At 43.6% G+C, this 14,886-nt stretch overlaps 1 protein-coding gene across 1 annotated transcript in view; it reads right to left on the bottom strand.

Annotated features, from left to right (window-relative positions):
• The window catches only part of CUNH14orf132 (chromosome unknown C14orf132 homolog), an 80,033-nt gene extending 65,371 nt beyond the window's left edge, over window positions 1-14,662 (bottom strand). Inside the window, exon 1 of the mRNA XM_088464363.1 lies at window positions 14,249-14,662. Within this exon, the coding sequence (XP_088320489.1) occupies window positions 14,249-14,275 (27 nt within the window). The 5' untranslated portion in view covers window positions 14,276-14,662. The remainder of the gene's footprint in view (window positions 1-14,248) is intronic.
• Window positions 14,663-14,886: the final 224 nt, after the last annotated feature.

Raw genomic sequence — 14,886 nt, 5'->3', positions numbered from 1 at the left:
ACCTTCCTCTCCCGGAATGGCCCGCTGTCCCCATACACTAGTATCACAGATATCCCCTGCTTGCCTTTCTCTCCCGGAATGGCCCGTTGTCCTCATACACTAGTATCACAGATATCTCCCGCTTACCTTTCTCTCCCGGAATGTCCCGCTGTCCCCATACACTAGTATCACAGATATTTCCTGCTTACCTTCCTCTCCCGGAATGGCCCGCTGTCCCCATACACTAGTATCACAGATATCTCCTGCTTACCTTCCTCTCCCGGAATGGCCCGCTGTCCCCATACACTAGTATCACAGATATCCCCTGCTTACCTTTCTCTCCCGGAATGGCCCGCTGTCCCCATACACTAGTATCACAGATATCTCCTGCTTACCTTCCTCTCCCGGAATGGCCCGCTGTCCCCATACACTAGTATCACAGATATCTCCTGCTTACCTTTTTCTCCCGGAATGGCCCGCTGTCCCCATACACTAGTATCACAGATATCTCCTGCTTACCTTTCTCTCCCGGAATGTCTCGCTGTCCCCATACACTAGTATTACAGATATCTCCTACTTACCTTTCTCTCCCGGAATGGCCCGCTGTCCCCATACACTAGTATCACAGATATCTCCTGCTTACCTTTCTCTCCCGGAATGTCTCGCTGTCCCCATACACTAGTATCACAGATATCTCCTGCTTACCTTCCTCTGGTGGAATGGCCCTCTGTCCCCATACACTAGTATCACAGATATCTCCTGCTTACCTTTCTCTCCCGGAATGGCCCACTGGCCTCATACACTAGTATCACAGATATCTCCTGCTTACCTTTATCTCCCAAAATAGCCCGCTGCCCCATACACTAGTATGGGGACAGGAATTCATCAAGCTCCAGAAATACTATATTTTCAGAGCTTGACTGCGGGAGCATTCGTCCATCTGAAGATGGCATTTGCTCACACAAGTTGCTCCTTCCCTATGGGAAGAAGCCCCGGATTGTGAAGAGGGTCTTTTTGGATCCCTCCGCCCGTGTCCATCCCCTTTCACCGAATGCCGTGGCTTCTGTGCACATATGTGACCTGTAGGTCATGCAGGCGTACTAGTTTCACTGCCCCGAAAGGAGCAGTGAAAAAAGTTCTGTGGACACAGCTGACTCTCGGATCAGCTTTCTTCGTGCCGGAGCAATGATGAATTGCTTGAGCGCTCGTGGCGAGCTCAAATGTTAATTATGGGGGTCCGTTCGGAACCCAATAATTAACCTGATGAATAGAGCCCCAATGCATAGTACACAGACCCCTGTGTTTGAAAAATGACACTTAGGAGCTGATTGGTTCTATATTTTTTTCTCCTCACTTTACTTGTCTTCAAGGCTTAGTACATGACCCCATCTTTTCTACAGCATAGATATAAATATGTTCCATGTCTAAAATACTTTTAAGCGTTCGGCTGTACCCAACATATTACCACGCTCCCTCTTTGTATCGCCAATTTAAAACACCCTCCTCAGCTTTCAGATATGATCCCTGCACAGCAGTGTATTAAAGAGCACAAACACCATTACTTGTCACCCTCTTTATAATGTCACTGTACTGTATAGTAGCACTGTTTTTTCTCTTTTGTTTGGAGCTAGCTTTATAAATAGTGAGCAACGCACAAAGCAAAATATCCAAGTAAACCCAGTCACATCCACACGTCCAATATTGCATTACTGTTTTTAGAACGTAAAAAAAAACAAAAGTAGATAATTATATGTAGACCATGGACTCGGCAGAAACAGAGGAATGTAACACCACACTGTTATAAATCCTTGCAGGCTGGCCAGATTGCAAACTTTACAGAGAACGCTGCCTGGGGAATTGAAAAATGGGTCAAGAGTAGGTTCTCAGAACTGATACAAGGCAATAAATCTAAATCGTGTGTATAACCTGCTTATAGGTCTGCTAAGGGCTATTTACCAAAGTGGAAGAATAAGCCCCTGCTAGTGCTGTTTTGTGACATCATGCGGTTGCCTATAAGCAGTTATTTATATTGGGCTGCACGGGCAACAAGGTGGCCACTGGCAGGTGCTGCCTGAGGAGGACTGTCATTGTATGTCTTATAATGAGTGGTGGCTTTAATACGAAGAGTCACAAGTTTATTTTCAGAGATCTTGAAGATAAATGACAATGAGGTAAAAAACAAGAGGACAATTCAGTATAAGGCTGACAATTACAGTGTGACACATAATACTAATGGCAACGTAATAAGAATTACAGTGTGACACATAATACTAATGGCAACGTAATAACAATTACAGTGTGACACATAATACTAATGGCAACGTAATAACAATTACAGTGTGACACATAATACTAATGGCAACGTAATAACAATTACAGTGTGACACATAATACTAATGGCAACGTAATAACAATTACAGTGTGACACATAATACTAATGGCAACGTAATAACAATTACAGTGTAACCACCCATCCCGCACAATTTAAACAACAACCCAACATGGGAAAACACTAAATACATAAATAACTTTGGCATGCCGTGTTGCTCACAGAACAGTCACAGTATAACCACCCCCTATTTCCTGACCAGATCATCTGTGCATAGCTTCCCTGTTAGAGCTACAGGTTACACTGCTATATTTAGGCACTACAATAACAGTAAAATACATCAGCACACAATGTATATTTGCACATAATAACAATACTAGTTGCCAGGGCCATAACTAAGGGTGTGCAAGAGATGCCACAGCCCAGGACGCAGGGCCCTTGGGGCAGCATCATTGCTATACCAAGGCATTTGCATTTGGCTTGCAGCTGCTTGGAATAGCACCCTGCATCCAGTAGGGAATCGGTATGTAATGCTGGCGGAGCAAATGCCGACAGCGGCAGCCTGGTGGGTCGAAAGCCCGACACCTCAAGTTAAGTACCTTAACCCTCCCTTAGGAGTGCCTAAACCTAACCTCCCCCCATTAGGGCCTAAACCTAACCCCCCCCTTTGCGCACCCTAAACCTAACCCTACTGGCGGGTGCCTAACCCCTCCCTACCATAACCCTCCCGAGGGGTGCCTAAACCTAAGTCCCCCCGGGGGTCCCTAAACCTAACCCCCCCCCTTTGTGCACCCTAAACCTAACCCTACTGGCGGGTGCCTAACCCCTCACTACCCTAACCCTCCCGAGGGGTGCCTAAACCTAAGTCCCCCCGGGGGTCCCTAAACCTAACCCCCCCACACACAGCTAGACACTGAGACACCCGGCATACCTTCGTTCGGTATGTCGGGTGTCGGGATTCCGTAGTGGGGCTAATGATGGGCGTCGCAATTTCGATGCCTATCTTTAATCCCATGTCGGGATGTAAGTGTCAGGATATCCCGCCCGCCGGTATCCTGACTGCATCCCTCCAGTAGAGCTGCTACAGAGCCTCCGGGAGTTCTAAGGACGCATTGGGCTGTGCTCCTCTTCCTGGTTCTGGCCCTGCTCCAGCGTTGCTAGTAGAAAGTTACAATATGCGTCAGTGACGGCAGTACCCACATTACGGCACTGGTCCTTGCATAATACAATGTCTGTAGTAATACCAGGGCTATAAAAGTATCTTGGCGTGGCCCTTAATACAGTGAGACATGAGGTGCAAGGTAGAGTATCCCCTCATTTCTTTACAGCTCCTGATTAGCACGCAGTTGTCTATACTAATATACTTAGTAACATGGTTTTATGTTTTATTTTATTTTGAGAAAGAAAGGGAGGAGGAGGCCCAAACCAGTATATTGCCTATGGCCTCACAGGGACTTAAACCAGTTCTGCTTCCAGCAGTGTGAAACCTTTTACTCCCTCCAGGTGCATTTCATGTGGGAAAGTTCTGTTGCAGAAATTCCCATGTAATGTACCCAAACTGTATAATAGTGGTAATAAATACAGTCCCAGCAGCCTCTCATTGTCATGACTAATTTAAGATATTATTGCAGCTGAAATTAGTAGACGAGCTGTAAAGTTTTAGATAAAGCAGAAGAGAAAAGAGAAAGATTACTTCATTGTGGGTCTCTCGTGTATTAAAAAATTTGATAATGATTTTTTAATTTAAGTTTAACTTTTATTATTTACAATCAATATATCAACAAGTTACTGGTCAGGCTGCCCAACACAAACATGAACACAAATATTGCCTATATAAAGCGTATGCCCCAAATGCCCATTTACTAACATGTGGTCAGGGAACTAACCTACAAGAAAGTGATGTCGGTGGTCAAGCAATTAAGACCTACCTGGTACGGGCCAAAAAAGTTTAAAAGTAATAAAATATAGGTCCTGCTTCATGGTAATTCTGTCGCAACTGGATCAATTTACACAGCGGAACTCTACCTTTATGCTAATGTCATAGCTGATGGGATTCGTACAGAGACGCCCACCGGCTGTAAATGAATTCCGTCACTTTGTACAAAATGTCGCACCATTGGCTGCACATTGGATGTACCATCGGACAATAGAGAAGCCCTATGGTTGCTTAGAATGTCCGTAGGAACATGGCCGTCTGTGCGAGTACAACTGCGAAAATTAAGCAGTCGCTGGCCGTGACACGACCGCGTCTAGCTAGCCACCCCTCAGTTACCAACCGGGAAGGTCCACTGCAATTGTCTCTCTCTGTGCCCAACTTCCTTCTGCGTCCCCTATCGGTAACCATCGGGATACATGCACAGTGCATCTCTGACACATGCACTGTCTGATAACATTGGCCGTTACAGCCGACATGGACATTGCATCCACCTCTGAATTAGGCCCATAGTCACTTAAAAGTCATACTTCAATCTATACAATAAACAAAATATGCATTAGACAAAAGGACTAATAAATGTATTCTCTTATGATTGTAATTAATAGGAGCATGCATCAAATCTCCTGGAATGAGGGATGATTAAACTGCAAGAAGCTACATTAGTTGCAGTTTAAGGGGTCTATTTACTAAGCAGTGTTAGGAGAAGTGAAAAGTGAAGAGTGAAAAGTGATAAGGTGCCAGCCAATCAGCTTCTAACTGCCATCTCACAGGCTGTGTTTGAAAAATGAGAGTTTGGAGCTGATTGGCTGGCACCTTATCACTTTTCACTCTTCACTTTTCACTTCTCCTAACACTGCTTAGTAAATAGACCCCTAAGAGACGAACGTGTCCTATGGTTAGTCTCCTTGGTTGGATAATCTAAAGTAACAGGATATTTATAGGTGTGATCCTATCACTGCCTTTGTAGAAAAGAGACAACAGAGTATTGTACAATAGTACACAGTATAATACAGTACAATAGTACATAGTATAATACAGTACAATAGTACATAGTACCATCGTACAGGATGCAGTTAACTTATCGCCGCCCGGATTGCTGAGTGTCAGAATCCCGACGCTGGAAGTCCTACCTGGTACTAAATATAGGTGTCTAAATCCCGACGCCTATCTTCAGCCAGATGCCGAAATCCTGATGCTCAACATCCCGAACGAAGGTAATCAGGGGCTGTTAGCTGTTAGCCGCGGGGGGAGGGTTACTTTTAGGCACACTCTGGGGTGGGTTAGTGTTAGGCTAGGGGAAGGGTGGGTTAGGGTTAGGCACCACTGGAGGAAGGTTAAAGTTAGGCACCGCCCTTGGAGGGTTAGGTTTCGGGTGCGGGAAAGGGGGGGTTAGGCACCACCAGGGGATTTAGGGTTAGGCACCACAGGGGGAGATTAGGGTTAGGCACCACTAAGGGAGGGTTAGGGTTAGGAGGGGGGAGAGGGGAGGGTTAGGGTACTTACCAGCCCCAGTCGGGATCTCCACTGTTCGGGCTTCCAGCATCGGTGTTACGTCTGCTGGGAACATCCAGCAGCATTACATAACATACCGATTCCAATGGTACATAGATAATACAGTAACTCATGGAGCTGGGGTGAACAAAGTCACCAAAAACCTCACAAATGTAGCATCAATACCTCTCCCTGGGCAGATCCATAAGAATTAATATGTATTTTTAATTCTGGTGAGTGGTCTTAAATGTATGACCACTAGATACATTTCCTGTATTTCAGTTCCCTGACCACATGTTAGTAAATGAGCATTTAGGGTTCATGCTTTATGTATGTAGTATATGTGTTTGCGTTTGTGTTGTCCGTCTTGACCAGCGCCTTATTGATATTTTGATTGCTGCTAATAAAAGTTGAGTATTAAACACACTAATCATCAAATTTTACAAGAGAGACCCACAAAGAAGTCATCTGTCTCTTTTTTTCTGCTCTGTATACAGTTTACACTGACGTCTGGGAGCACCACCAACTAATTCATATTTTGTTCTCATTTTATAGTTGGTTAATGGTTACACATAATCATTTTTGATCCTTAATCTATACCGCGCATTACGTTTTAGATCCTGGGCAGAATCCCGCCATGCTCTGTTTAAAAGTTTTAGATCATTAAGTTTAATGAAGTTAATGATGTTTTTATATAGTATGTAAATGTAAAGTAGTATAAATGTTTCCATCTAAACTCAGTGCTGCGATTGTTTGGTATGCTCAGAGTAACTTTCTCGAAGCAGTGGACATGAATATGTATAAATATGTGGTATGTCGACATATAATTGATCTGGCACATCCCAAAAAATCTGTATATATAGTTTGCGGTTAGTAAATGCGCCTCGAGATTGACATTATTCATATTTCAGATGCTGCCTTTAAATACTGTATACAATCGCTACATATCAGGGTAGCCCAGTAGATGTTTACGTATGAAATATTCATGCTAAGCTTGATACCAGCAACATCTGTGCTCCTTCAATACAAAAACTATGTTAGGACTCAATTTAGTGCCCAGCAACACAATAGAAATAATTGATATGCTCCATAATATCATCATTTTCTTACTTGTCAACCTGCATTAGTCTTTGTTAAAGTGAATTTGCTGCATACATTTCACCTCTGTAGCGTGGGCACACCCCATATAACAGGCTCTTTGGAGACTGACAGGTGATGCCCAGCTATATAATACCAGCAAAGCTGGAGACCACAAAATCCCTCTATGGTAATCTCTTATTGGGGGGCAGTGATGCCCACATCCAGCTAAACAAGGTATTTGGGGCCCGATTCATTACCGATTGCAACTGTGATTACGCACGCAGTCGGCTGATTGTTGGGTTCTACGCATGCGTATGCATCACAATGCGCCTGTTCGACGGTCTGAGATCGGACTGCGATTGAAGTGACTACCCAGACCCATCGCCGAGTGATTGACAGAAAGTGAACTTTGGGGGTGGTGATGGGGGAGTGGTTGGTGAAATGCAGGTGTCAGTGCGTTTTGAATGCCGTTACAGGGGCGTGCATAAATTACTCACTGCAATGCCATACGCGTCTTTCACTGCATGTGATGAGGATAGCAATTCCTGAGTAAGGTCAGAGCTTATGCAAGTGTGCGTGAGGCTGCGATGGTACTCGCTGTTACCGATGGTTTTAGCAGATTTGCTAAGTATTACGGATGTGTGTAAGGTAAAGTGGGTGTGGTGGCATTGTGATTACAATAATTTGCATATTTTCGCAGTGAGTCTGCGTGCCATTACCAAGCTGCGATCGCAATAGCGATCCGTAATGAATCAGTCCCTTGGTCCCTCAAAAAGGGGGACAAGAAGATGGGGAAACAATCTGGGTCATTAATCACTAATCAAAATCATAAGCACACTGAAAAAGGCACAAAAGACTGAGGGGTCTATTTACTAATAAGTGTTAGGAGACAGAGTGAAAAGTGATAAGAACGTGATAAGGTACCAGCCAATCAGCTCCCAACTGTCATTTTTCAAACACAGCCTGTGAGATGACAGTTAGGAGCTGTCTGGCTGGCACCTTATCATTTTCCACTCTGTCTCCTAACACTGCTTAGTAAATAGACCCCTGACTAATTCAGGATACCTCTTGCCCGGACACAGGTCTGAAGGGTTGGGCGTGTGACTGTGTATATTATTGCCAGTAAAGGCGCATCCACTAGAATACAGTAGGGAGGAGTGCGCACGGGTAATGGCCCTGACGGCTGAAAAACTGACAGCCAGTGATTTGGGAATGTATGTGACAAATAAATGTATTTTGGTATTTTGGCCATATGGCGCTCTTGGTCATTTGACCTCAAATTGCCCATAAAATTTCCAAGACCTGCAGCTCCGAAGCAACCACCAGAATTCTATAGGGTATATCTGCCATAGCTTCTAGAAGTTAAAAGTGGCGGTGTTACCATAGTAACCATACAGATTCTAAGGGGTAAATTTACTAAGATTCGAGTTTGGTCGAGATTGCAATCTCGGGTGAGTTTAGGCAATTTTTCAACTGGTAAATTTACTAAAGACAAAGGGCCTGATTTAAAGCCGGACGCAAGTGGCTGCTCGTTCGCTCCGAGTGATGTTTGCCCAACTGCGCATGCGTACGGATCGTTATACGCATGCGCGAACCACTCAGTGCGTCCGAAATTCATGTGCTCGCAAAATAGCGAATGCCTGATAATTTGAGTGACAGGAGGAGGCGTATGTGGGTGGTAACAGGGGAAGGTGCTTGAAAACGGGGAGAGGAGATCAGAACGCAGGCGTGGTTAAAGGTCAAAACGGGCGTTTTATGGGTGTGCATAATTACTACAGCAGCGTCATTGACCACGTCACTGGGTTATTTTATAGCCAGAACTGCTCGCAAAATTGTGGTAGCAAAAAACAACCACAAGAATAGCGAGCAGCTCATACCCTGGTCGATGTACTCGATTAATCTAATAAATAGCGGACATGACGTAGGATGCGAGCGACCAGGGGGCGTAGTTTCCCAAAAACGAACGCAAGTTTTGTTCGTTCGTTCAGACCTAGAGGCGTGAACAGACCGCAAACAGCGAACGGTTCATTTGAATAGCCACCCCTTCTTTTAGAACGAACGACCGCAAATAGCGACCGGCTCTGAATGAGGGCCAAACTCCAGTGAGCTTTCTCTCTTTCTACTGAAAAACTCGGGTGAGATTGCAAACTCAAACTCACCATCGGTCAAACTCTGCACTTTACATGAAACAGATACAACTCTGGAATTTACTAATAAACAAGATTACAATCTCGGGCGTAATTGTAGCAAACTCGCAGCTAAATTGATGTTTCAAATAGACCACCTCCTGAGCTGTGAGTTTGTCAGAAACATACAGAGATCAGTGTGATTTGTGTATGTTATAATTTCATGTGTCAGATTCTGCAATAGCTGACGACCACCAGTGGATCCTCTGGTAACACGAATGGACTGCAAAGGTCCCTAAAGCAGAGTATGACTGACAACCCAGGGAAAAGTAAGATACATATTTTGCCTTCTCAGTTCTACTAGTTTCCAACACTCAGCAGAAAATAACTTATTAACTTAATATTCACTTACAGTATGTACAGTTGATGTTACTGTGCTTTTATTTTTTTTTATTTTATGTGCTTAGATGCCGTATATATTATTGCTCAAAATTGAATCTAATTTTGTTACTAAATTACACAAAAATTACTTAGTATAATAAACAATATATAATATATACATATTAGATCTGCTATTAGGGTATGCACATGTTTCCATCAAAAATTTATGATTAATGAATTAATAATGGCCCCAATTAACATAAAAACATAATTAGCCCTGTTATTTCATTTATAAATAATATTGGATTCTCATGTTTATTAATAATAATAATATAGTCTACATAGTTAAAATGTTATTTCTTAATTATTATTCTTTTGCCCTCAATAATAAATAAATTAAATAATTGTGCCCCATAAATATATGTATTAATTGTTTGGGCCTTTTAATTAAGTGTTAATTAGTGACAATTAATTACCTATTTTTTATGTGACTCTTTATTGTGTTTTGGTCAGACAGATTGCTCAAACTGAATGTCGCTTCAGAAATCCCATTGGACAGAAATATTTTTTAGTTTACAATCTTTCATCGATTTTTGGACTTTAAAAAGGGTCACAAATTGCTTAAAAGTGCGATTTTTCAAGCGTTGGGTTTTAAATCCAATGGTTTGGAGGCCAAAATTTACATCTACTTGCACCAACTTCTTACTCGCTGCCAAGATTACGGAAGTACTGTTTTCCGAACTATGAGCTGTTATATTAAGTTTGGCACGGAGAGTATTTTATGGTCCAAGCAAACTTTCTGAAATGGGGTGCCCCATATCTGTTTAAAATGATGGAAGTCCTATATATAGCATTATTCCTACCTCATCCACACCCTGACGCTGGCCATACTGAGCCACCCCTGTCATCGTCTGTCATTCGCCATTATCGTTTAAGTTATCTTTTTAAAGATTCCTAAATAAACTTACAAATAGTGTCTCCCCTTACTGCTCCCAAGCTTCTGCCGCCTGTGGTAAAGCGATCACCTCATCTCACTGCAGACACATCCTTAGTATATGTACAGAACTGTACTGATTATATCAAGAGACCTCATCCTAGAACTGGCCAGTCAGCAAAAGCTGAGATTGCAGAACTGACGCGTGTGAGTATAAAATATCTATTTATCATTGTCACTTATGAGTAGATGTCGCTTATGCAAGGTTTCAAAATAAGGTGATGTCACTTTACAATTTAAAAGGAAAATAATTTGTGACCTGAGAATGTTACTAGATGTCCAAGTGGAGCCTGAAAAAGTTGCTCTCAAAACCAATTCTGAAACTTAAAACAACTATTTTACATTTTGTTTGTTTTTAGATAGTTTGTATTACATGCCATGCACTCTCCACTAATGCATACATAATTGTAAAAAAAGAACACAAAAGTACAATAGAGTAAATAGAAATAATTGTTCATCCCTGTACCCTGGAGCCAGTACAGCCTTCAAGTCGATTCCTAAAATTGTTACTAAGTAGCAGTCTATAGACAATATCTACTTTTTGTTTATATAATTTTCACAGATTCATGGTTGATGCTGCTGCTGCCGCCATCTTCACACGGTTGTCCTGGTTGGCCGGTGTAGCTGAGCCCATAGGAAGGAGTCCCGGATGGCGAAGAGGGATCCTAAAGTAGAGGTGATGACGTTCGCTGGGACGGCTGATCTTCGGATCAGCTGTATTCTCGCCGGAGCAAGGATGAATAGCTCCAGTGCTCGCGACAAGACAGAATGTTAATTATTGGGGGCTGCCCAGCTCCCAATAATGAACATAGGCCCTGATTCAGAGCCGGACGCTCTGACCAGAGCGCTCGCTCTGAATCAGGGCCCACCTCCATAAATATGGAGCGTTCTCCTGGACGCTCGTATAGCTGTGGGTCACCACCCACAGCATATACGAGCATGCAGGATGATGGTCGCGATGGTCTTGACCATCGCGACCATCGCCACTGCGAGCAGAAGCCTGCGGTTGAGTTTCTCAACCGCAAGGCCAGGAGTGATTTTGGCTCTATCAGAGCCAAAATCACTCCCACTGACATCACTAGTGATGTCAGTGGGGCCGGCTTCTGACGGTAGGCGTTCCCTTGGGAACGCCTCCGTCTGGCAGGCACGCCCCCGGCACGCCCACCAAAGGGGGCGTGCTGTCAATCAACATCGACAGCACGCCCCCTTTGATCAGACACTACGAGCGAAGGAAAGTCCTTCGCTCGTCGCGTCTCGCGCATGCGCACGACGGAGCTCCCTCCGTCGTGCGCATGCACAGTGCAGACCATCGACCCACTTGCGAGCGGACAGCTGCTCGCGAGTGGGTCTGAATCAGGGCCAGAATGCATAGGCCCCTTTAAGACTACATAGAGATATGACAGTGGGTGCCATTAACCATTTTTAAACCCCAAAGACTCATTATTTATGTTACAATTAATGTTTTATTTGGTTTAAATAGATTCAATGGTTTTAAGTCGTTACTGTTATATCATTGCCATACTTTTAATTTATGAGCAACAACACTAACTGCCTAATTCCATGTGTTTGCTTTCAGCTTTTGTCAAACTGTTACCAGTGCTTTTAATGGCACTGTTTTTCAGTGACTATTACCCATAGCTACCTGTGAGTACCACGGTATCCAACAGGCAACGTAACTCCTTGCTCAGTCTTGCAGCCCAAATGCCATTTTTATGAAGCCTTGCCCATGCCCTTTTTTACTGGAAGGTGCAAAGATCCCTGGGTAAGATTAACTGAAGTTTCTAAACGGCAAAAGAGGGTGTTCTTTAAAGCAACCAATCCGATTCTAGCTATCATTTCTCTAGTGCATAAGAGAAAATGATAGACAGATTCTGATTGGTTACTTTAATCATTAACTAAAACTTCTAAAAAGGAAAAGTGGAAGTAATCTACCACAGAGGAGCTGCCTTTAACTGGGCATTGGCCTATAATTGCAATAGATGCCTACATGCCACCTATGACATGAGTAATTTGTTGGAAGGAGTGCGCTCCTGCCCTGTCTCCTCCCAGTACCCTGATATGGTCATTATGACCTGCCGGAGTCAGGCAGGCCCAACCTCGGTCATGTGCTACTGCACATGCGCAGTGTCTCTGAGAATCTTTACTCCCTGAGGACGGTCGACACCAGGATTCTCGTAGCATACAGAGCTGCAATACCAAACATCAAGTACCGTATATACTGTATCATCACCACTAATATATAGGGCACCAGTGCCACTCCAGTGTACAGATATGCCCAGCTATATCCTTGCCGCTGGCGCGATGCATGCACACATTTGTGGCGCATATATTTATTGCAACCATGACTGGCACACTACAACGCCCAGCAACGCCTTAAGCTCTAGGCTGCTGTTAATTGTATATTTGGCATACTGCCATTACACCTGTGATATCTCCGTGTCACATGCTACTTGGCTGAGCTGTACCACGTGTGGACTAACTGCCATCAACACCTGCGTTACATGTCCTGCACCACATGCACCTTGCCCAAAGTGCATAACACCCTGGTTTAACTTTCTGCCTGGGGGACTACTGCTCCCAGCACATCTGCATCATTTTCATATTGATAGCCACACTAACCCTAACAGGTTGTGTCACCTAATATGCTATCATCGCTTACTCTGGTATTATAAATAAGACCTCATGCCAGTCTCACAACATATTTAAGACATAAAATTACATTGGGACGTGCAGTATTTTAAGAGATCAAATTAGCATAGGGAATGATAGTAGACAGGACCTCAGAGCAGGAGCACTGAGAAGGGAGGGATAAAGTACCAGGATGCAGGACTGGCACACAGGTGCAGTTACACCCCCAAGTTTTGGGACCATGCCCACTACAGTGACCATGCACCATCGTTGGGTGACCCCGGTATGAACTATCGGGCATTTTTATTATTTCCAACATTCATATTTCCATCTTGGCCCACAATCACCCTAATGGTCCCCCAATGTGCTTCCACAGGGGGACCTCTGCAAAACGAATGTGGGGGTACGCCTCTTACTCGTAAGATGGCCAAGCAAGCGCAGTAACCAATATTTACTACACATGCATATTTTTGCACTTTTGTAGACTACAATAGGATAATGACTTCATGCAGAATGGCAGAATACAAGTTTGAAATGACTAATCAATAACCACTCAATAAATCAGGTCTCGCTTATTACACTGCCCACATTTTTTTGCTGCTAGATGAGATGCATGAAATATAAATCACTTCAGCCAAATGCCATGTTCTAGTACAATATAATATGGAAGACAATAGGAACGGGTGACATTGCATGTGGTGTATGGAGAGCAAGGCATGATGAGACTTATAGTTCCACACCAGTCAGAGAGCCACACTCAGCCTTCCGCTGCTCTAGAGCCTTCAGAACACTGATGTTTCTGCATTCATAAATAGCCATTAAATGTAGTCATTTTAAAACGAGCTTGTTGAAGTTTCTATCCAGTTATAACTTGTCCAACACAACACATGGAGGTGAGGGCGGCCTCTAATCTGACCTTTTGGTAAATAGTTCTGTTTTCCAATGTGATGTTTCAGACCTAAAGCATGGAACCAAAATGTAAAGCCAGCAAGTCACTGGGCTGTGTCTACAAATAACACTATCACCGATACTAAGGGGATTGTAATCACGCAATGATGCACAAGTGGTTCATTAAGATTTGTAACAATTCTAAGAGATGACTTCATTAAGCACCATTGTGACATATATTATTTAAAGGAATTGTTGTGTTTGTTTAAAAACAGACACTTGGTTGCTATATGTTTTCATTCCATAGTGTCTTGCAAGATGTATCATTTACAACACCAATGGTAAACACTTAAAATAAGTGACATTGAAATGCCAGTGGAAGACAATACAAATATAATTTATTACAGATATCTTACCTGGGCTGCCATGAAGGAGAGGTCCATGTTTATTTTTTGGCGGTGGCTAAGATCGGTCTACAGAGTCTCATCCACTTAGACCTCAGCTGATATCATTCTCCTTGTATCTTCCCTGTGTTGGGTGGGAGTGTGCAAGTGGCTGGTATATGGATCTGTATCATCCAAGCTGCACTATCCACACAAGACTACTGGCCACCACTGACCAGGCACGCTACTGTGCCTTGCTCACACTGCTTGGGTAGGGTAAACCCCTTGGTTAAGTGGCAGCAGTACCATCCATGATTAACCCTTCACCTGCCAACATCATCACACTGTGGACAGATGAGCAGTCCTCCAAAGCGAGGAGGGTCACCAGGGTGCGTTAGGGAACAACAGAAGCATTGTTTAGATGTTTCTCTCTAGCACGCAACAGCATTCCAGTGTGAAAGCGATTCGTACTCTGTGGCAGAATAATATGCAGCCTGCGTTGGATTGAGTTACATTTCTAAAGTGATTTGATGGTTAACTGTGTTCCTATGGAAACAAAAGCTCCTTAGGGACGGAATGAATGAGCATTGCTACTGACAGGGAAGTTCCGAGCAGATGCAGTCTGTGTTTGGAAGTTGGTGGCGGGCGTCGTTTTGGTCCTCGCTAAAGGG

Source organism: Taudactylus pleione, unplaced genomic scaffold (genome assembly GCF_031769625.1).
Source record: "Taudactylus pleione unplaced genomic scaffold, aTauple2 ptg001661l, whole genome shotgun sequence".
Classification (NCBI taxonomy): Eukaryota; Metazoa; Chordata; class Amphibia; order Anura; family Myobatrachidae; genus Taudactylus; species Taudactylus pleione.
Note: the sequence above shows the minus strand (reverse complement) of the source record. Positions and strands in the feature narration are given on the sequence as shown.